The sequence below is a fragment of the Rissa tridactyla genome, chromosome 2 (genome assembly GCF_028500815.1).
Source record: "Rissa tridactyla isolate bRisTri1 chromosome 2, bRisTri1.patW.cur.20221130, whole genome shotgun sequence".
Lineage (NCBI taxonomy): Eukaryota > Metazoa > Chordata > Aves > Charadriiformes > Laridae > Rissa > Rissa tridactyla.
The window spans coordinates 139,276,642-139,300,802 of NC_071467.1; the positions used below are offsets into that span (position 1 = coordinate 139,276,642).

Here is a 24,161-nt window from a genome sequence, read left to right on the forward strand (position 1 = left end):
TTCAATACCGTCTCTTTCTCTCTCCTCTGCGATTTAAAAATTGAAAGAGAAGGGGGAAAGCTGACGGATTCCCTCCTTTAATCACAAGCAAGCCCAGCAAGATGGATTCTGGGAAAAGAAGCTGTATTCCTAAGAAGCAGCCGGTATCATAGTAGTTAAAATAGAACAGAAAAGCCTCTCACAAAGTCGATTCTTATGTAGATGAGGCGACGTAAGAGCTTTTCTCTCTCTTCGCGGGCTTAGTGAATTTCTAATTTGCCCAAAGAAGCCCTAGAGGAATGAGGAAGAAAGGGCGGGAATACTGGGTTGCTAGTCCTAACAAATAGTACCGTGCTCTGGATTGTCGCCTAGAAAATGAGGGGATCCAACGCCATTGTCTCAGCCGAGTTATTTCTCTTGACCTTCGGCTTTGTCCATCCAGGCTGAACAAACTTCCTGCAATAAGCATCGCCCCTGCTCTCTGCCAGACACACAACTTTGGTCTCTCTAGGTCACAGAAAGCGAAAGAGCATGGGAGGTGTTTCCCCTCCAAAAGAAGGGCACTCGTAGAAGTTTAAACAACAGCCAGAAAAATGTAGGGTTAAACAATAAACTGGGAAATATGCTGTCCTGATGAACAGAGAGCAGTTTCCACAGCATTGAGAACCCGCCAATATATGTCATATCAATAAAAAGGAGCTCTTCGAAAGCTTGCATAGTAATTGAGATTGGAGATCTTTTTTGATATGGGTTGGCATTTCCTCATATCAATCTGACAGAGCCAACTCAGGAAATTGCTGGTAATATTCATCTGGGGAGCACTTTCATTAAACGTAATTCATTCGACTTTCACAATAAATTGAGTGACATCCTTACAGCAGAACCTTTTTATCCTTGATGAAGTGCTTGCCAGCCTTTGGTTTTCCACTTTATTGTCACATTCCTTAAAGCAGAATCGTCAACATGTCAATCTGCTGCATGAAAAAAATACTAAAGCTGTATTTACAAAGCACCCAGGAGGTGGTTTAATGCTGACTTACAAGAAGAGCGAGTTGGGTGTTAAACTATCTGATAAATCACAGCATAACTTCACCCAAGCCAAATCGGGAGAACAGAAGCCAATCCTAGGGAGGGAAGGATGGCTCACACATTCATTTTCTCCAAGTGCTAGCCATTCCGAGCAATTGGTTTCTTAACCTGCTTCACCGCACTTTCCAAGACGACTGGGAAATTGGCTTTTTGTTAATTAAAATGGCGGTTTAGAGACGCAGGGAAATATTAAAGAGCTTAAAATGGATACCTCTAGGTACCGACTTGGAAGATTTGGCTAGTCAAAGGGAGGCGGGGATATTGGATTATATCCAGGTGCCTCCCTAAAAAGTGAAATCTGTTCCAGACTGCTTTCTCCAGCGACTTAAAAAATGAAAACAGTGTGTACTAAGCACCAAGAAAAAGAAATTTCAGTGCGGGGAAACCCCTTCTTAAACTCCTAGCACAGGTCCCTGGTGGTCAGGAAGGAAGGAAGCCCCGAAAAGATTGCACCATCCTCCGCTTAACAAAAAAGAAAACAAAACAAAACAAAAAAAAAACCAAAACCGCAACCTACACCGCAGATAAGTTTGTTTCGCCTCAATGAGCTCCGAGTCCGGTTACTATTCCCGTGCTTTACCTTCCGAAAGGGTAAATTACTCCCCCTACACCACCGTCAAAGCGTTTCTCAAACTCTCTTAGAAAGAGGGAGCGGGATCATCTCAAGGCTACGTAAACTCTCTCGCACAAAAAGCCACTTCTCTCCCTCCGTGCCAAGCGTTCTCCCGCCCCTCCTTCCTCTCCCTGCCTTCGACGTCAAATTGAAAATTGCAAGAAATCGCTTATTTGGGGGGGGGAAGCAATACCCGAATGCTTTCAGCACCAAATGCCTCTGAGAAAATACTGTGGGTGGTGATTCTGATAGGGCAATGCCTTCTCTCTTGTTTTTTGTTTCTTTTATCTTCGCTGCCTATAGAGGGTGGGGTTTTTTTTCCTCCCACGACAAAGTAGGACACAATCAGCAACTATCTTTAAAAAAAAGAAAGAAGGAAATAAATCAACTTATCTTCGCCGGCACGTGATATCTCTTCACGTTGTCCATAGCTTTCATTAACCGGGGTGAAATGACCGCAAACAGTGCGACACAAAGCGAAATTAAATGTACACAAACTCTGGAGCCACCAACCTCCTGTTTACCCCCTCAGCAAACACCGTACCGAGTGTGCCATCGCTGAGGACAATTTTAAACCTCTATTATTCACAACATTTTTGCAGGAAAGCTCCGCTCGGCTGTCAGAAGGCCTCCAAACTACAGTGACGGTGTGGAACAGACCTTAAAATCCCATCCCGGCACGGGGAGGAGGTGAGCAGGCTGTTTCCAAGACCCTCTGTCAAAGCCATCGCCCTGTAAAACAAGGTGCCCCGGGAGCCCCGCAGCTGTACTTCTCTGACAAAGCGCCGCGCAGAGAAGCTCCCCCCGCGAAACAACCTGCTCGCAGCCCTCCTCGGGGGGAGTGGGGGGGGGGGGGGGCGTGTGAAAAACACCCCTTCATTTGCTCTTGCGCTGCTTCAATTCCGCACGGAGTTAAAACCCTCTGCCAGTCAGCGCTGGTGTATATCCTAATTTACAAACCCATCGGTGAAAGAAACACTTGACTGGGAAAAGATAACGATCCGGGGGGGGTTGGGGGCGGGGGAGAGGGAGAGGGATCCTTACCCTAGCAGCACGCAACGCAAAATTCCGACTGTTTTAGTTCCGTACCCGCTACTCCGGGTAAGGAGGACCTAAGTAGTGAGATGAAGTCTCTTCAAACCAGGGCGATCCCAGCAAAACAGGCGCATGTTATCATTCCTTGTACCGTGCGGGAAGTTCCCCCTAGAGCATGCAAAGGCAGAGCCTGTGAACATGTTGGAGGGTAAAATCCTGCAACCCGCAAGGCGTTTTGCCGCCCGGGCGCCCTGGGTTAGCCGGCGGGATGCGCAGGATCCGGCCGTCGGCCGGGGAGCGGCGGGACGGGGCGACCGCTCGCCGCCGCCGCCGGGAGCTGTCGGACAGCAGCCCGCCGGTCCCCGCCCGCAGGAAGGGGCTCCTTAGCAGCCGGTACGGAAACGATCTGCCTCCTCCTTTTGGGCCATGCTCGACCTGTCCCACTGAGAAATAAGTAGTTAGGATCCTTGCCGTCTTTGCCAGCAGCCCGCGCGTTTTGTAGTCGCTTCTACGGCATGTTGCTTCCACTCAGGAAAAAAGAAAGAAATGAAACAACCTGGCGTTTTATTGTCCTGTGGTGTCGGACTGGAAATTCACCGGCAACTAGGCAGGAATTAAAAGAGAAGGTTTCCATTAAGGGAGTAGTGTAAAACCCCGGTGTCCTTATAAACAGACAGAGCTCAAACCTAGAAAAGTCTACCATCTCCGGGTTTTTTTGTCTTTCTTAATATTTACATGCTTCCTTAATGACGATTTTGAGCTCGGCGTAGCGCTGTTAGTTAAGAAAACATTATCCATTAGAATAGGACTAAGATGCTTTTGAAAGAACAGCGGTGAAGTGGAGTCTTGTGGTAAATAAGACCGAATGTAGCTCTTTGAACAATTTCTGCAGCTCTCTAAATCTGAAGAAACAAAATAACTGCAAGGCTTTAAAGGTTAACTCCTAATTCTACCGAATAAGTACTATGTTATCCGTTTAGGCCAAAGGAAATGCACTTCCACTGCAAATCAAATATAACATTTTCAATACACTGCACAGCTCGAAACAAGGAGAAAATGCACGTCTCACAGAGGCTAACTAATGTTCTTATCAATAAACATAATACGACGAACTATCTCTACCCCAGCAAAATTCCTACTCATTCTGGTTGGCCGTGACCTCTATAAATTTCAGGCAATAAGGCTGGATGGCATATGGCTCTATTAAAAAGGGAGAGAAAAGCAGAAGCACTTTTTTTTCCCAAGATTTCATTACGAAGAGGTTTAACGGGAGGGGGTGGGGGGGGAAAGGAGCAGTGGTTTGCTGGGTGAAGAGAAATTACAAGCCAGCGAGTGTCTGTAAATGAGTAAGTTCGAGGCAGCCTCGCCGCGGCTGTTCACTACTACTGAATCCCGCCTAATTCAAGCGGAATGGGGAACAGCCTATTTTCCCTCTCTCCTATATTATTAACCTCTCTCAAAAAAAGGATTTTTTAAGAAACTCCATAGGAAGCTGATTGTGCTGCCTGTTTCATTTACCCTTCCTAACAGGTTAGGAACTGAAAATTTAATTCCTAATTGAAACCGCTCTAGCCCACACAGAGCGACACGCACACACGGATGGGTGCAACAAAGTGTTGCACCTTGCTGGTTTGTGGCACGGCATTAAAGCTTTAATCAAAACTTCATGCTTCGATGCTAATAAACAGTTTATTATCACGCGATGGCCTAACGCAAACTTTCGGAGTCACTCCCTAAACACAGAGAATAGGGAGAGATTGGCATAAACGTGGAAGTATTGACTCGGAAACAAGAATCGGGTTAGACAGGGAAATCCTTTGGATCCCCCCCCGGGTGTTTTGGCAGAAGACACAGCCCAGTGGAAGAGCGCATCCCCTCCTCCTAGCCTGTCTTTTATTCTCTTTTATTTTTTGCATCATATTTCGCATTGTTTCGAGGGAAGCTGGAAAATCATCTCTTTTACTCTGCAATTCCAAGCCCTCGGAAAAAAAAAAAAAAAGAAAAGAAAAAAAAAGCATTCAGGTAATGAAGTCTGTAACTAAACGGTAATTGAATCAGCATAATTTGCACACTGAATGGTTTTCAAATGCTCCCAGTTTACAATTAAAGGAGAATTAATGCGCTTGTTGTTCAGACTGCAGCGCATTAGAATAAATCCAGCACTGTTGTTGTAATGAGTCGAGAGCAGTTTAACTGCCAGCAAACACATTTAAAATTTAACACGACGTATCGATCTCGCTCCGGCTTTTTGATAGATTATTTGCCACGCACTTTTCTCCCCGCTTTCCTCCCCCCTTCTCTCCCCCTAACCCACGCCCCCCACGCTCCCCCCCGGCTATAAAATTCGCGGGGAGGAGAGAGGTCCGCGGCAGACGTGGCACCGCAGGGCGAGGGCAGAGGCCCCCAGGCGGGAGCCACGTCCGGGGCTGGGGGAAGGGGACAAGGGAAGGGACGGGACGGGACGGGACGGGCGCGATCCCCCCGTCGCTGCGCGGCCGCGCTGGGCGCTGCGCTGCCGCGGGAGGCGCGCGCAGCCGAGCCCCGCCCCTCCCTGGCCCCGCCCCTCCCCGGCCCAGCTCGCTATTGGCTGCCCCGCCGCTCGGCCGCGCGCCACCGCCCCGCGCTGCCCCGCAGCGCCCCCAGGCGGCCAGGCCGCGCCAGCGCAGGCAGCGGCGGCGCAGGCAGCGCCCGGCGGCCGCGGAGCCGGAGCCGCGGCCGGGCCGTCGCCTGCCCCCGTGCTGGGGTGATTTTCTCGGCAGCGCACCTGGAAAAAAAAGGGCTTTTCCCTCCCCCGCCGCCACCGGGACGAGGTCCCGCCAAGCGTTTGCCTGCTTGATGCGTCGCTGGCGAGCGAGGGTGCGGGCTACAAAGGAGCAGCCTGCCTGCTTTTTGTTCCTTGCCATCGCAGGGGGAATAAAGTGTGTGTTAAAGGAGATAACGCCGCTGTTTACTCGTGTTCCCCCGGTAATCTTAAAGGAGATTTGCTAAGAAAGTCAATGACACTTCACGCGGAAAATACTAGCTGTGCTCGTCACGCCTGTGCCGCGGCGCCCGTAGTGGCACACTGGCGGGGTCCCCTTCCAGGGGGGAGTCCCACCCTCAGGAGGGAGCAGAGGGCAAGAAGTTGCCTCCAGCCCACAGCCTGGGCAGGCGCCCCCGCGGCGGAGGTCCGGTGCACCCGCAGGCACCGGGGGACCTGGCCCGGGAGGTGGCACCAGGAGACCCGGCCGGGGAGCCCCCGACCCTGCTCTAGCCCGGTGGGGCACCCCTTCCTCGCGGAGGAGAAGTTACGGGTCTGCTCCCCGCGCCGTGCGCCCCGCCGAGAGCTCCCGGCTGAGCCCCGCACCTCCCGGCCGCGGCCCGACCCCGGGAGGACGGGGCAGGGCTGGCTGCGGGGCGCCGGTCGTTGCCGTGAGTTTGTTCGTTCTCCGCCAGGCTGGTGCCCTCCTCCCCGCCGAGCTCCCCCCTCCCCGGGCCGTGCGAGGCGCCGGGGGCACTCACCAGGTAGAGGGTGGGCTGCAGCAGAAGGACCGCGTACCAGTACACAGCCTGCATCCTCGCCGCTCAAACTTCCCCCGCGCTGCCTTCGCTGCCTCTTTGTTCCTTCCAGAACATAGATCCACCTGACATCCACTTTACAGAACAAGCAGAGCTCTCACCAGCCTAGACAAAAATGAAATTATAGACCCCATGACCACACGACAAGGTTAGGCTTGAGACAAGGGGGGAAGAGAGGTGTGTAGGGACGGGGGGGCGGGAGAGAAGGAGGAGATGGGGTGTGTGGATGGGGGTGGGGGAAACAAAAAACGATTAAAATCGAGTTAATCCAGCGTCAGAGCAAAGTGATCGCACGGTCCGGGCTGGCTGCAGAGCGCCTGTAGGCAGCGCTCCCCGGCGCTCAGTCCTTTTACTGGGCGGGAGAGCCCCGCGGTGTGGGCTGGGACGGCCCGGGGGTGCCACCGCCAGACCTGCCTGCCTGCCTGCCTGCGCGCCCTCGGCGGGGACCGGGCGGCAGCCGCCCGCCAGTTCGCCGCGGAGCCCCGGCAGCGCGCTGGCGAGCGGAGCGGCGCCGGAGCGGGGAGAAGGGGCAGGAGACGCTGGGATCGGGGCTCCGGATGCTCCTGGGCGCTTAAAGCCGAGGCGGAGAGCTTCGCCTCCGGGACCCCCGAGCAAGCTCTGCCTACCCCCACAAGCGCCCACCTCCCTCCGCCGCTCATAAGGTGCGCCGTGCCTTGCCCCGGCCGGGGCCGAGCCCCGGGGCGCCCCGACGGGCGACGACCCCCATCCCCGGCCCCAGCCCTCCTCCGCCCCCGCGCCCCGCGGACAGCCCCGCCGCCGCGGGGGGGCCGCGGCGGGGATACGTACGGCGTGGGGGGTCCGACGGCGGCCGGGGCTCCGCGGGGTGCTCCATGGGCGAGCCTAGAGGGGCTGAGCGCCGCGGCGCAGCCCGCCGCCCCTGCGCATCTCCTCGCCGCGCTCCGCACCGAGGGGTCCCGCGGCCGCTGTGCATCCGGCGCAGGCACTGTCAGGGCAGCGGGGCGGCTGGCCGGCTCTCCCCCCCGCGCCTCCCCTTCTCCGCACACGGCCGCGCTCCGGCTCCGCCGAGCAGGACACTTACGGGAGGAGGGAGCTGCCCGAGCTGCCCGCTCGCCTTCGGCGGGGGGCGCGGGCAGGAGCGGCGGCACCGGCGCTCCGGGGCGTCCAGGGCGATTTGTCTCTATTAAAAATGACTTATTGGCGAGGGAGCGGCGAGCGCCTGCTATTTAACTTCAGATAAAATCTATCTGCAAAGACCTTGGCCGATCATCTTAAAATAAAGCGCTGGAGCCGAGCACTGTCCGAGCCTCACTGCTTGGGGAGAGAGAAAGAGCAAGCGGAGGGGGGAGGAGAGGGGGGGCTTGCTTGGCGAGGGGGGAAGGGAGGAGGGAGAAAGGGGAGTTTAGCGGCGTCCCATCCTCTCCTCTGAAAGGGGTGATGAATCAGAGCCCTCCCCGGGCGGCGTGAGCTGCCTTGCGCTGCCTGCGCTGCCTGCCCTGTCTGTGCTGCCTGCCCTGTCTGTGCTGCCTTCCCTGCCCGCGCTGCCTGCCCTGTCTGCGCTGCCTGCCCTGTCTGTGCTGCCTTCCCTGCCCGGGCTGCCTGCACTGCCTGCCTTGCCCGAGCTGCCTGCGCTGCCTGTGCTGCCTTCCCTGCCCGGGCTGCCTGCACTGCCTGCCTTGCCCGAGCTGCCTGCGCTGCCTGCCCCGCCCGGGCTGCCTGCGCTGCCTGCACTGCCCGGGCTGCTTGTCCTGCCCGCCCTGCCGCCTGCCTCTGCTGGGGCGCCGGCACTGCCCGCGCTGCCTGCCCCGCTGCCCGCGCTGCCGCCCCTTTCCCTTTCCGCCAGCCCACGGGAGCCGGCTGTCTGCCCAGCGCCTGGAAGGAGCCTGGGAGAGCATCTCTTTCCGCTTTCTTTCCTTTCATTTTAGTTTTTCCACCTCCCTCAGGGGTGTCCCGTGCAACGACAGCGCTGCTTAGCCCGTGAAGGCAGCGGGCGCCCGCAAACCGGGCACTGAGGCGGCGGGATCTTGGAGCAGAGCTGGGTGACGGCTGCGGGAGCCAAACTCTGGGATTAAAGGGTTGCTTCTCCCCCGCAAGCAGGAACCTGTAGCTGGACAGTCCCTCGGAGTGAAGGTGGAAAGCTCATGCCTGCCCAGTGCTGTGGCTAATCCCGCCAGCTGTCATGCAAAGGGAAAGGTCTCATCGACCTTGTTTTCCTTCTTCTTTACGAGGAGTCCTATGGGGGTTTTTCCTACCCTCTTCCATCCCCCAAATCATATAATTACCAGTGTGACATTGGGACAGGGTGAAGGGGAGGATACCAACAGCACAGGGTAGCCTTACCAGATGCCCAGGCTCGATAGCAAGTCTCAGATTTATCACCTCCCAAAGGGGAACCAAGAAGAAAGCCAGTGTGCTGTACAGAGAGGGAAATGAGAGAGAAAAAGAGGACTTCAGTTGTCCTGCCAGATCCTTGCTTCCCTCAGAGCACGTACTGGTAATTAATATCTGCAATCTGAGGCTTCAGTACCAAGCTGTAAAATACTGTTTTAATTTGGGGGGTCTGAGTTTGGAACACTGTAATAAAAGGGGAGGGGGGAAAGCAGAGGGAAGGTAACGAGCACTCTTTGAAAGAGCTGCACCAGAGCTTCCCCCATGGCCATTTCTGCTCAAACACCTGGAAGATGGACACCTCCATATGTCTCCAGCACCATCACTCTGCTAGACATGTGGAATGCTCACGTCACAGGTTTGAACAGAAGCGTGCAGCCTGCAAGGAATCATACTGTCATCCTGCCCCTCCAGACAGCCTGTGCATTACAGTGCAGGCTCAACCTGCCTAGGGACTTCTTGTTTCAAATGGGTAACAAATAAAAAACTACAGCTGACTTTTCCCTTTCAACTCCCTCCTTCCTATCTATTCCAGTCTTACTTCCCTGCAAGTGAGGGCCTTTGTCCATGCTTTGAGAGAGAGATGGATGTTGCCCTCTTCTTGTAGAACAAACTTGCCATAAGCGGCATGGAGCGTACTGCTGACCTTTGCAATAAGCTGCTATTTAGACCCAGCACAGTTACCCTTACCTTAGATATGAGATTGCCAGGTTAACATGGAGCAGGAAAAGCAAATGCAGTCTGCCAGATTTCAGTGGGTCATGTTCCTGAGGAAGACATCATTTCTTCACGAGGGAAAACATCTGCTCTTCAAGAAGGAATGATTCAACTCTATGGTCTGTGTAACTTGATTCAGTTTCTCCAAGGTCTTATCGCTAATGTCTTCATATTGGAGGTGACAAGGAAGTAGTTCTTGGAGAAGAATTATTCCTTCATCTGGTCAAATAGAAGGAGGTCCTCCCAGTCTTTCTCATCCAGATCCTTACATCTCATTTAGGGAAGCACTGTGGAGGAAATCCCAGCTCTGCGGGAATCACAAGCATGGCTACTCTTTACTTCAGCCCACTAAAATTTCCTCCCCAAGAAAGAAAAGAAAAGAAAAGAAAAGAAAGAAAGAAAGAAAGAAAGAAAGAAAGAAAGAAAGAAAGAAAGAGAAAAAGAAAGAAAGAAAAAGAAAGAAAGAAAGAAAGAAAGAAAGAAAGAAAGAAAGAAAGAAAGAAAGAAAGAAAAAGAGAAAGAAAGAAAGAAAGAAAGAAAGAAAGAAAGAAAGAAAGAAAGAAAGAAAGAAAGAAAGAAAGAAAGAAAGAAAGAAAGAAAGAAAGAAAGAAAAAGAAAGAAAGAAAGAAAGAAAAGAAAAGCAGGCTCCAAAGTATCCCAGCGGTGAACATGTGATACTTTTTCAAAGGGAATGCAATGTTTATGAAAATCTGACATTCAGGATTTTCGGACACAGGCTTTTGATTTTTATCTGATTCTGTAATACTGCTACTGCAGCTTAAGTGGAATATTAGTTTTTTCAAAGTTAATTTTAATTTCAACCGTTTGGATGCCATTTGTAATCTCAGCAATAAGGTCCCCAGCAAGGTAGTGTCAGCTAGCACAGTTTTAAAGAATCACAAATTCCAGGTTTACTAATGGACTTTTAAAAAGTCCAATTAGACTTTGAAATGCAAGTGGACTATTTTTAAAGCTTTGAAATACATTCTAACCTTTAGACATCTTTCCTATTACTGTGAAGATATCTTCCTGGCTTGCAGAACTGAAAGGGTCACAAGCAGAAAAGCCAAAGACAATGGCAAGTGATTAATAATCGCTACAGGTTCCAACAGAAGATGGGCACATGGTTTAATTGCTTGAGGCACTAGAAGAAAATACAATGCTGCAATGATAAATATCAAATTACTGTGCTAAACTTACTGCACAACGTAGCTAACCTGCCTAAACATGGGCAGTTATGTATGAAATAAAAATAGTAAATAGAACCGAAATCCATGCAATACTATTCATATAAGTCATTTTTCTTATTTTGGAAATAATGCTTGGAAAAAAGAAAGTAAAGCAAAGAAAGCAAAGGTGGGCGAGAGTACTAAGGGCTGAAGCAAGTCTAAGATGAAAAACTGATACATCTTAACCACCATTTTTTGGTTTCTTTTCAAACAGATTTTTTTCTCAGTGTTTCAGGGTTACAGCCAATGCCTCAGTTGGGAATTTTGTCTCTGTTAAAGTCAATGAAAGTTTTGCCCCATCTCTGTAAAGTGCATATTAAGACATTAGCAATGGCTGCCTTGAAATAAAAAATCAGCCTGTGCTATAAGCAAATATAATCTCATCTATATGCATGTTGAAGTACTATTGAATTCAACTGGAGTTGCATATGCACTACAATGACAGATTATGGCCTCCACAGCTTTTCTATATTTGTACTATACAGCGTACAGGCCAGATGCCTCATATCACTCATGTAAATAATCTTACTGAAATGTTCTTCATATTGCCAACCATTAATTCATCAGACCTTCTCTTCTTATCCCTTCCCCTCTTCACATTTTAAATAGATTTCTTTTGTTTCAAGGAAATCTTCATGTTTGAGCAGAGTATTTTTATGGTTACTACTACAAAGAGTCCCTTGTCACATTTTATTTCCATTCTTTCAAGGTCAGAATATGACTGTATGTACCATTCATATTTCTAAATATAAAAATATCTCTGCGAGACTTTTATTTTTATTACATTGATTTCTGCCTACTTACAGTCAAAGACACACCATGAAGTGGTGTTACTCTGTATTCCATACGGAAAAATACAGGAATACTCCAACCACTTCAAGAGAAATGCCTTGAATTCACTATGGTCTTAATTATTTCTCCTCTTGCTATGTCATCAGAACTCGCACAACATTGGAGTGAGATGTGACGTTCAGTATCAAAGAAGACTAAAACGTAACGTACAAACAGCAGTGTCTGGATCACTCAGTCTTCTGTGATATAAAGACAAGCAAGCCTACGGGCTTCACTAGACTCATTCCAGGTGACACTCAGTGTCTTTTCCCAAAATACTTGGGAACTCAGGATTTTTCCCAAAATACTTGAGATGAGGTGAGACATAAATTATTGTCTATATGAAAAAAATTTACAGCCAAGTTTATCTACAGGATTTTCTCATGAATAATGCCTTTAAATCCAATAGGGGAAAAAAATCTCAAGATCATCAAGAATATAATCAGTAAAAAAGCTTTCTAACCTTCTTTTCTAACATAATGTGTATAATAGAGATTTGTATTTGCGTTCCACATTTATTTCATCCATTAGATCTTGACAATTTTCTACAGTGGCAATACAGGAAATAGAAGAGTTTTAATAATACCCATAAGAAAAAAAAAAAAAAAAGAACTTTAAGTTATGTAAGGAGTCTGTACTGAGTCTGTACATTGCCTACAAAATACCACAACTTGGGTGAGTTTCCTGAAGACATAATTAGATTTCAAAAATAGTGTAGGACTAAGTGAATTTCTTAATTAAAATCCAATTATTGGAATACCTCATGATGTCCACTCTAGGGATTATTAGCTGACAGCAACACTTGTTGAAATAATAAAACTTGATAACAAAAGTTTTATTAAAATCTCTGTGTGCATGTGTATGGTTTTTAATTGCAAAAAAACACAATGCATATAATGTCATCTGGGAAGGCTTTATACAAGAGAGGTAAAATATGAGAGTTAAATTGTCTTGAAGTAGGAATTGATGTGGGAGAGTGTCTGCAAGGTCAGTTGTCTTCATTTTCTGTGTGATGGCAAGGAAGAAAGCAGGGAAGTCCGCAGAGGCTTCTTGGGCTGCCTGCAGGTCCAGAGGAAGGAGGGATGCTCACAGCCCAGGGCACTGTTGGAACAGCTTCTCTTGGGCTCCTGAGAGCACGTTGCTCATCAAGGCTTGAGCCCTGTCCAAAGCTGGACAAACTGGGAGCATTCAGGGCAGAAGGCCACTCCACGGAGAATTATGAAGAATGGCAAAACTTCTCCCCGAAAGCCTGGCAGGGTAGGACATCCTGGCTTTATATCACCTGTACCAAAATGACACCGTGTTGCCACAACTTCTGAAGCAGCATAGTCACCTGTTCTGTATCGTGAGCAGGAATAAACTCCCTGACACAGCGTTGCTGTCACTGAAAAGAGATCTAGTGTCTTTCCCTCGGCGAAGCACATTCGAGCAACACCGACAGGCAATGGTGCTGGGTCTTCTGCTACACGCTCACCTGTTCACAGGGAGCTGGACTGGGGCTACAGCTTTTACACATTGCAATAAAGAATCTCAGAGCTCTGCTGACATCAGGAAGGGGAGCACAGGCGGTGAATGACTAGAATTGCTGGTGTCCAAAAGGAAGCTTATTCTCTTTTAAGGAACCAGCTGATAAAGGGATAAATGATCTCAGTCAGAACAGCCTGAGAGCTGAGCTCAGACACTGGACTCTTCATGCCAAATACTGTTGCTGCTGGCTGTAGCTAAGAAGAAATGGGCTCCTGGGAGAGTATTCAGTGCAATATGTGGAGCTCTGCACCCTTTCAGATTGTTCTCACTTCGTGGTGAGCTTGTAAACTACCTACCCCACTGATTTTGCTAGGAGCTCAGTGAGTAGCAGAACCTAAGTGAGTGGGATATTTTACCTTGCATAATGACATAACTTAGTATCATTTTTCCTACAGGGTAAAATGAGATATCAGGAAAAAACTCAGAAACAACTCTGCCTTTCATGTTTTAGACCTTTAAATTTCGTCAGCCAGTCTGTTCCCATTCAGATAAATGAAAGTTTTGAGGCTTCTTCAAAACAGGTGGAGTTGAGCCTTTGTGAGAAGTCTTGCTTGGATATCTCTTGCAATTACAAGAATTTTTAAGGACAGGTTTTGTCTAAGACCCTCATCTAGCAAATGATTTCATGTGGTCAGGTGTTAAGGCCAGCAACGAATATCTTTAAAACCATTCAAGGCTGTTTGCACTTCAGGCTCAGGATTTTACATTGCACCTGCAGTAATTAGGGCATTTTTGTTGTATGCAAAAGTAAAACCAGAATTCCCTCAGACTTGTTCATTATTGTTTTTTGTGTTTCAGACATTCATAGGTGTAAAGGACACCCTTCAGTCGCACATCAGCCCACTCAAGGGGATGGCATCCTGTCACTTTACTCAGCTACAAACCAGCTCAATTATTTTCAGTATTTAGAGAATAAAAAAGAAATGTGAGCATATGGGAAGGAGCTATGTACTTTGTAAAACCATGTGAAAACGTGTCAAATTTCACCTGTAATAGCAATACAATAGTTAACTGCTTTTGCTTACCCAAGCCTACATTTGGTATTAAAACAAAGTGAGATATTTTGGACTAGAATATTGTGAGACCTTTGTTAGAAATGGACAAATCTTGGAAGAACTTTCACCTTTGATGAAAACCTGAAATAGGTTTTCATCTTTACTTTACAAGAGAAAGCTTCAGGCAACATATCAAAGAAATTACAGAGGAAATGAAATTCCTACTTTTGCATGCAGTTGCTGCTGAGGTACGAATACTTAGCTACAAAAAGAGAGACAGCTGTCAGGATCATCAGTATTAATGAATACATGTTTAAAAACAAAGAGGTGTTGATTTTGTCAAGTTACTTTGTTGTGGCGTTGCAATAGGTATACTGCACACAGATGCATTTCCATTTTACTCTTGAGAAAACTTTACTAAAAAGTTGCTGGGAAGTGAAGCCAAAAAGCAGAAGAAAGAGAAATAACCAGTTCCCATGGTTTACAGGATTTAATGTAAAAATTCATGCTTTCTCTGTCAGAGTTATGAGGGGTGCGTCGCGGGGGCTTAATTACACTGGATTATTACAATCTTCCAGTGCCACCTTGTGGCTTAGCATAATACTGCAAAATACATCCGACATTAAATTTCACATTCTCCAAAGATATGCAGCCAATTACGCATGCAGCAGCCTATAACGTTAAGATAACAAACTGAGAGCAGGAAGAGAGTTTTTCATCTTATATATTGAACAACCTCTGCCCCTGCCACAACAAAATGCCAGCTTCTGCTGGTACAGAGTTGCACCCGTCACACCTGATGCTGATAGTTGGGTGTTACTCAAAGGATATGCCCCAAAGCAGTACGCAGAAAGACTCCCAGGCAGGCTTTGCAATAGGCCATGTCAAAGTACTTTACCATTGCTCTATGTCTACACCATGTAATTTAGCACCAAGGATATACTTTTTGGTTTAAACCACTGCTCTTATTTCACAATGTAACCGAGTGCATCACCACATGCAGGAACCTATTCCAGTGCTTGACCACTCTCACTGCGAAAATTGTTTTCCTAAGCCTACCAGGGTTGCCCTTGCTGCAATCTGAGGCTATGTTATCACATCACGCTCACAGCAATGGCATCATGGCTCCTGAGCAGAGCCCTTCCGCATTGCTACAAGAACACCACCTTGCACACATACACCTAGTACCTTGGTGGTAGGCGTTTTCCATCAACAGATCAGCGGTCTTCCTAAAGCTGGAAGTTAAGAAATATACACCATCCAGAAATAGAATTGATCCATTTCATTGACACATATCCCAGAGAACATAACCTTTTTGAACAGGAAAGGCATACCTTTGAGAAGGAAAAGTACACAGGGCAAAGGGATGTCAGCAGCAATGGCAGTGACACCGGCAACAGCTGCAGATCAGCTCACACTCAGACTGGTACCATGAACTGTGATTCATGGATGGGACAGTCCAGTTCCCCAGTCTGGCACACCCCACACCCTACTGTGAAACTGCCAGTCTCAGCTTGCAGTGATGGCAAAGACATTTGGAGGACATCAAAAATTAAACCGAGGGGAATCAAGTGGCTCAATTTCCGTGAGTCTGAAAATCCATGAAACTCACAAATGACAAGTGTATGAAAATAATCTTGAGATTAAAATCAGTCCTGGACAATTACGTCTCAGATGATCATGCAGTGCCAGCCAAGTGCTCTACAGCAGGCCTTAAATCGGGATTCCTGTTTTGGAGAATCAACCATTTCCCTTACTGACAGATCCATCTTTTACTTTTCAGCCTATACTCCTTACAGACCTGTGCTGACAAATCTGTTGTTTCGTGTCATCTGTCGATAGTATATATTATGCCGTTTTCAAAGGTGCTGAGCTTATGTAGTGTACCACTCATAAGGTAATAGGATCATAAAACATAATTGCAAGAAGCACATTTTCAGAAGATTCATCTTCCTCTTGAGGACATAAGATGTGTCCATGGTTTTATATCCACACATAGATTTAAGGACACTATCAGATGCTGACAGAGGCCTGATTTAAACAGCAATGGTGTTTAAATCTAACAAGGTGGCCATGATCACTCCAGTTCCCCAAGTAAATTGAGGCTTGCAGATCTCATTTTGTCTTTACAGATCTGGAGGACAGTCTCAACATGAATGATGATCCTCTTAGCCAAGCACATGCTAACTAAATAGGCATCTATGTACACATAAGAACTTGGATGCACTATTTTTTTCAAGTTTGGATATTTCCAGATTCAGATATATAGTATATAGTATATATTGTGCCATAACAACAGACTGTTTAGAATAAAATCTGCTTTTCTGAGCTGACTAGTTTCAAACACTGCAGTAAAACACATTGAGTACATTTGGATTCCAGAGATCAGCTAGCCCTAAGGTGGCATTACTTTCAAATTTAAGGTGGGGTTCAATTGCATAGTTCAATTAGGTTTTAAGTTCAGCTAAATTTAAAACATTGCCAGCATGGCAGAGTGTACTTAGATAAAACAGACTTACAATTTTAGAACTTGTTCGGTTTAAGCCCTTGCTGACTAAAATTTAGTAAATCCTTGAGGATGGTAGTTTAAACTCCTAGTGTGAATTAAATCCACAGATTTAACAATGTTTAACTGGATCCAGTATAAAGCTGGTCTAAGAGAATGAGAAATAGGTAGTTATTTGTTTTCCATTTGAGTGCTGTGCACTGCAACAGTAGATTAATTACCCTTAATTAACTATCTCCTTTGTAGAAGCTTGGAGCAAACTATCTAATGAGACCAGAAGGAGAGAGGAAGCTACTTGATTCACTTAATGCACAGGTATCATCTGTACAATTATCTGCCCTCTGAGCAGATGGGGCGTGCTCACAGCAACCAAGCTTCTGGGCCTGGTAAATGTGACAAATGGAAGGAACTTGGGGAAACAGAGGAGCACTACCAATACTCACAGAGACATCATAGTGCAATCTCAGCTGCGTGCTAACAGCATCTGTGCTACTAAACAGTCCTATGGTAGGGCAGCATCCATCTGAAGAAGAGTGAACACCTCCAGTAAATGGGTTCCCTGGACCATAGGATGTCCACATATTCTTTTGCACCAAGGATATTAGTCAGAGGACAAGGAATCTTATCTTACATTGCAAAGAAGATACACTACAGAAAGATTCAATTGTCAAGCATGCAGATAATCCAGTTTCTGATGCCATGGACAACTGGCCAATGACTTGTATGCCACGTGTAACAGTGTTGGACCTCTGAAGGCTTCTAGACAGTTTCTTATACAACATCAATGAGGATATGGTAGCTGTGGACCATGACAGTATAGATGTCAAAGTGAGAAAGTGTATTCTTTTAGGCTGGGGACTAAAGTGTACTCTAAAATACTTCCAGTGCCATGCTCACAGCCAGAGAAAAGGTGCACTTAAAAGCATGGCTGACAAAATAGCAAAGGCAAAAAGGTTAATTTTTTGAACTCTTTGGAATAGCTGAATTCTATATAAGAAGGAAAGCAAAACCAAACTAGAATCAAGTCATTGATTCATCTAAAAAGTTCTAAAGAACTTTTAAAATAAAACTCAAGGAAAGTCAACGCTTGTGAAAAAGCACATACTCTTTCCAATCCTCTGTAATGTTATGCCTCTCTCTGTCCAAACAAATAGCATTCCTCTTCACCAAGTCCAGAGCTCTGGCAAGGCACCTGAGCCTCCCACTGCATGGGGTATCTATCTGACTGCCATGCTATTTGAAGGGATGCTCTCTCCCCTCTGTCCCTCAGAAGACTCATAAATTCTCACTAAGAAAGGACTATATGCATTGACAACCCCTGGAGGCAGAGCTGCCTCACCTCCATGACGACACGCCGAGGTGATTCAAACACCCAGACTACCTGTAATTTCCCAATCCTTTCACAGGCAGCGGGTACCCCTGTCCATGACATGAGGCCCCACTCCAGAACTGAGAGCAAACTGCTAAGTGCCCAGTTTCAAACTATCCTGAGATGGGCTGGGAGCTGGAGCATCCAAAGCTTTGGAACATCCTTGATAAACACAAGGCCTGAAAGCACAGAGCTCTCAGGGAATAACTGGGAGGGTCTGTTCTTTGCTCATGGCCACAGCTAGGGAAATGAAAAACAAGGATTCCTTCTTAGGAGTCGTAAGGAATAAATGTTTGGCATTTGATGACAACTCTTTCCTCATTGGACTTAATACCCTGGGGAAAGACTTCTGCTCCTGAATTTCCATTCACTTCAGACATTCCCTCCTTCTGCTGCAAAATTCTGGTGGATAAATCAAGCAGGACCCTTTCAGTACAGTGGCAGGATGGGGTCATATACTGTGTGTGATAAAGCCAGGTCAGTGAGCTGTTAAGAGTTTGAAGAACCTTCCTAGAGGTGCTCAAAGGTCCCAGGCAATTGCTGTTGTGCAGAAGGGCGTCAGAGGTACCTGCTGTGTTCTATCCTCAGGACTGCCTTAGAAAACAGCAGACATTGCCCACTTGTGACTGCATAGCATAACTGCTTAGAGAGCACACACCAGAAAAAGCTATTATTGACCCAGCTTCAAGCAGTTGGCCTGCTTCAAAGAGGCTTGCAAAAGGGCCATCATATATCCTTATATTACGTGCACAGTGACTACGCCCATAGGAGCAAAAGAGTTGAAAGAATTAACGTGAATGGTGTTTGACTCCAAGAAGGGACCTACCTAAAAAAGAGAATGCTAGGGAACAGGAGCGTAAAGGTAACAGGCAAAAGGGTAAACATTTTTGCATGGTGTGGAAATTGTTTTAAGCTGCCAAGTTAGAGGCTCTTAGTAAGCCAATAACAACCATCAAAAAACTTTAAAAGGAACAAAATCACAAGTCAGTTATAGTAAACAACAGGGTGAAGAAAGATTTTAAAAGTAAAAAGAACAAAAAAAGAAGTTTCATCCAAGGAGGAAAAGAGAAGCTCATAAAAACTGGCAAGTTTGAAGGAAACCATAAGGAAGCCCAAAATATTTTTAGGAGCAATTTGCTGAAGGCACAAAAATGTTTCATAAAAAACTCTTTTTAAACACCTCAGAAGTAGGAAGCCTGCCAGCTAGTTAGTCAGGCAGATATATGATCAAGATGTAAAAGGAGTGCTCATGGAAGATAAGGCTGAAAATGTTTAATGAATTTTTCCACTACTCTTCATGGTGGAGGATCTGAGGGAGGCTCAGGCACCAGAGTGCTTTACATGGGGGAAGAATATGATGATCTGTCTCAAACTGAAATGTTAGAAAAAAAAGATTTCAGAACAAATTATAAAATAAGTTGTAACAAATAAGGTTCCTGGACTAAATAACGTTCACTTGTGACTCCTAAAGAAATTAATGTATGAAACTACTGAAGAGTCAACTCCATTTCATAACTTAAAACATACACTGGTCTCAGTGTCAGAGATGTTAAGTGTGATGCAAATTTTTTTAAATAGTTGCCAACATGAACCTAGGAATCTGTTTTCCATCATAGGCAAATTGGTAGAAACTATATTAAAGAACAGAATTTATAGATGCAGAAATAAACATGATATGTTGGAAAAGGGCCAGTATAGCTTTTGTGGTGGGAAGTCATGCTTCGTAAATCTACTACATTTCTTTGAAGAGTCAATTAATATGTCGACAAGAATACTGCGTGCAGTAGGAGTATGTGGCTTTCTGAAAAAGTTTTGTCAAATTCTCTCTGTAAGGGCTTTAAAAACACTAAGCTGGCCTGGAGGAAGGTGGAGGTCCTGCTATGAATTCAAACTTTTCACAATGGAGGCATTTAGCCATCAGGCTCATAGGGATCTGTGCAGGCATTTGCAGCGCTCAACAGATTTGCAAACAGTCTGGAAGGATCATCGTAGTGATGTGCCAAGATTTGCACACCATCATAATACAGAATTAATCAGGATAGGAAAAAATGAAGATGGCAGTGAAGAGTTGCAAAGGGATCTCATTTACAGAGTGGCTTGCATATAAAGTGGTAATAAAATGTAAAGTGCAGTTCAATGTCAGTAAATTAAAAGGCAGACCCTTATTTAAGCATGTGCTCTAAACTAGCTCTTTCCACTCAGGAAAGAGGTGTGTGGAAAGCTGAGCTTAACAGTCAGTGGAAATTATGCAGACAAATAGACCTTAAGCATTTTTTTTTTTAAATAAAGAGAAAAGAAGTCAGAAAACTTGAATACCTCACTCACAAACGGTTACTATGTCCCCATCGTTGACTGTGCACAGGTCTGCTCACTCTATCTGCAAATGGCTTTAACAGAAGTAGGAAAGCTGCAGAGAAAGATAAGATCACCACTGTATTACAGCTTCCCTATAAAGAAAGCCTCTGCAAACCACCTCCTCTGTTAGTAAAACCAATGGCAAAGAACAAAATGATGTGGAGAAGGTAAGCAGGCAAGGATTTTGCAATCCTTCTCTCAATTCAAGAAGAAATGATCACCCAGTGAACTGAGAAGGTAGTATTTTTGAATGCAAGTGAAAGTCAAGATACAAGTCAATTCTGGAGCTCATGACCAAAGGATGTGAAGGTTGCACATCTTAAAGGACTGAAAAAGAGACAAATTTATGGAAGACAGAGACATCAGGTGCTATTAAATAGCGACAATAGCCCAGCTGCACCCTTCTAGGTCAGTCAGTGTTTAAATCGCTGGTTACATGCACCTGGGAAACTTTGTTCTTATACACTTTCCTTCAGTATTTACTGTCAGAGGCAGACTTTCAGGCTAAACAGATCTTTTATCTGGCCAGTCATCCTTATACTGTAGTAGCACAGGTGCACAAAACATGACTAGAAGAAACCATTTGAATCAATGAGTCCAGTTCTCAGAAGGACAGGCCTCCAACAGCAGCTGCCTGGCTCAGAAAGGATGTGTTGAACCAGCAGTCTCCAGGAGCCATAAAAAGCTTCCCCATGTTTAAAACCTAAGTAAAAGGCAAAAAGACACAACTGCAGTGAATTTCCAGACGAGAACAGGAGAGATGAAGGGCACCACCACCCTCCTACATCCCTCCCCTAGTAAAGCAGAATTGCAAAAAGCAGACAACACCTACCCAAGAGAGGAAGGCAAAAAAACCCCAGTGATATTTACTGAACTACTGTGGCTGAAAAAATCCCCTTTGAATGCAAATGCATCAACTTCTTTGTTCTTATATTCCTAAAAATACAGATGCCTAAGAGCCACTATTAAATAGTCTGATGCCACTTTTTCCTTTCTCCGTTACAATTTTTGTTTAGGTGCATCTGGGTGACTAAGGCTCTCCAAAGGCAAGAGAGATGCCAATTTTTGTAAAAGGAAATGGAAGTGCTGTTATTCAACTCTGGTATATGATCACTAAATCTTAAAGCTTGTCTCATAGTGGAGGAGCAGTGAAGCAGGAAATTGCTAATGCAAAGTGTATAAGAGAAGATCCACTACAACAAGATTCAGGCCTCATCCCAAAAGTCACTGTTGCAAAGAAAAAAAGAACACGTGAGCACAGGAGAGCACTAAGAAAATAAAACAGCTTTCCAAAAAAGAAAAAGAAAAAAGGCAAGAACAACCTAACCGTTTTACTACTGCATTCAAAGTTTAATTGTGTGTTATAATTTTGTGTGCAGTGATTAGTCTTCAGTAATGCACACAGCTGACACACAGCTCAGCTTCCCAGAACCAAAACCATATCAGTCCATTTACAGAGAGATGGGAAAGTAATATAATTTATTTTAAAATTAGTGATAATCTATCTGAGGAGACAGGCTGACAGCAGCATTTTGCTTTTTGAAGATTTCTAGCTAAAAGTTGCTCGTTGTCCCTGTGGGGTTCGTTGTGACCCTGTGGGCAATGCTGGTGGGCTGTTCTGGGATGTTTCTGCAGACTCACTCAGAACATGTAATTCTTTAATACAACTCTGTGTGAAGAGATAAGTTTTTTAGATCCCTATTTAATCTGGGGCCGTTAAGCACCTGCTTTAATTCTGTTCACTTAAGCAGGGCACTGCACAGACCACTCTGTAAGCCCAAAAGGGAATCTTCCATATCCCAGATTGTTTCTGGTGTCTTCTCACCAAAGGAAGGCTGGGCATCCTTCTAGAACCCTGCCGACTGGGCGAAGTGCTATGAACAAAATTGTATCTACACTTTGGATTAACTATAGTATCATCTGGACTTTACTTATTTACCTATTTATGGAAAACATGGAATCCTCTGCAGAAGTAATTTGCCTTCAGGATGTAGTTGCAGCCACAACTGATGGTGTATTTATGTCTGTGATATGACAGTACCTTAACAGACCTTAAATACAGAATTATGTAATGCTCAGTGCTTCACTCTCAACTCTGCGAGGTGTTCATATGTTTCAATATTCAGCATGTACAGAGATTCACAAATATTAAACAACTCATTCTCACAACAATAACTGAAGCAGAGACGCTTGGTTATGCAAGGGAATTGCAAGTTGGAAAATGTAAGGGCTTGAATATACTGTAAATTCAATAGAAAATCAAACTCTAATTTATTCAACATAAAGCTATGACTAGTTCCACCCTCAAGGTTAAACCATGGTTTGGACTTGCTGAAAGCAACTAACCTGGTGCCTCATTATGCCAACAGATGCTGCTATGGATGAAGTTTCCAAAGGTTTTGCTGAGCTTGTGACACAAAGCAAAATGCTTCATATTATTCACATCCCACTGTGCACTTTGGGCATGAACCAGGAGCCATTACTCTCAGAGGGACTGTTCAGTTGATCTCTCGCTTTTAGGTGCTGTTATCAGTATGGAGAGCCAGATACACAAAATGGATCTAGTTTGGGCAGTATTTTCATAGCTATAATTTCTGATAAGGATTCATCACACTTAAGCGCAACCATCAAAAATTTGGCCTGTAGACTTAGCTAGCTACCTATCTAGGCTTCACAGTCAAAGGACCAGGGCAGGAAACTCCAGAGGGCAATTCATCTCGCCTAACTCAGACGTGAAGCTTTAGAGCATTTTGACATTTGATTTAACTTCTTGTCACCGATTAGTCATGTACTTTAGTCAGAGCACACTGCATTTTGAAGATGCCATCTTTCTCCATTGACTGAAGAAGGCAGGACAACATAGATTACATCTTATTTTTCAGACAACTAAAGTCAGAGAGAATGAAACCCATTTCTTGTGTCCTTTAATTTGCTGGAATCATTAATTGTGGATTTTAAATGTTGATATCTACACAACCCCTTGCCTGACTTTGCTTCCAGATACATCATCCAGACACTAAAATCCTAACCTTAAAGTCCCAATTACTTAATGGTCAAAATTAAAAGCTGTTTTTTAAAAAAAAAATGGCCTGAGACACCAATCTGAAACCACTTTGAAGGTCAAATTTCAAAGCCTTTTGCTTTTTCACCTATACAAAGGTTAAGCAGTCACCAGCCAAGAGATAATGTAAAGATCTTGTTCAGATACAGGCATCTACATAATATCACCAGATGTATATAAGGAAGGAACCAGCAACATGTACTGTCAGAAAGGAGGAGTTATTTTCAAACGCAGCCAAGGTGCTTTCAGCAGTGGAATTGTTCACCTGCTGCTTAATGTAAATACATGGGTTTTTTATAAGCTCCCTGGGACAGCAATCTATTCTGCTAAGAGGCTAATCTTAGACACCCATTTAAAAATAAATGAATATTACATGCACAAAGACTTCAGGGATAACTTTGCCATTCTAATTCCAGGCAAAACAATTTCCCATTCAGTGTTTAACACAAAGATTTAAGTGGATGAGGACTGTAGTCATACACCTACTCTAGATACCACCTTTGATGGTGCAGCAAACCAGTACCTGGAAGTCCCCAGCTTCTGGATTTCTGTCTTGGGGCCTTCATCACTCTCTTAGACTGAGATGCCCTGGTAGGCACCAAAATAAATGGATGCCAAGACAAATTCCCAAGTAAATAATGACAGGACCAGAGGAAATGGTCTGAAGTTGCGGCAGGGGAGGTTTAGATTAGGTATTAGGAGGAATTACTTTACTGAAAGAGTGGTCAGGCCCTGGAACAGCCTGCCCAGGGAGGTGGTTGAGTCACCATCCCTAGAGGTGTTTAAGAAATGTCTAGATGTGGCACTTCAGGGCATGCTCTAGTGGCAGAGATTGTAGGTTGTTTGGTTGGACTCGATGATCTCAAAGGTCCTTTCCAACCATGAAGATTCTATGATTCTATGATTCTAATATGGCAAAAATCAGCGTGG

The 24,161-nt window shown here is 45.6% G+C and overlaps 1 protein-coding gene across 1 annotated transcript in view; it reads right to left on the minus strand.

Annotated features, from left to right (window-relative positions):
* The window catches only part of NXPH1 (neurexophilin 1), a 140,562-nt gene extending 134,238 nt beyond the window's left edge, over positions 1 to 6,324 (minus strand). Inside the window, exon 1 of the mRNA XM_054192101.1 lies at positions 6,218 to 6,324. Within this exon, the coding sequence (XP_054048076.1) occupies positions 6,218 to 6,271 (54 nt within the window). The 5' untranslated portion in view covers positions 6,272 to 6,324. The remainder of the gene's footprint in view (positions 1 to 6,217) is intronic.
* Positions 6,325 to 24,161: the final 17,837 nt, after the last annotated feature.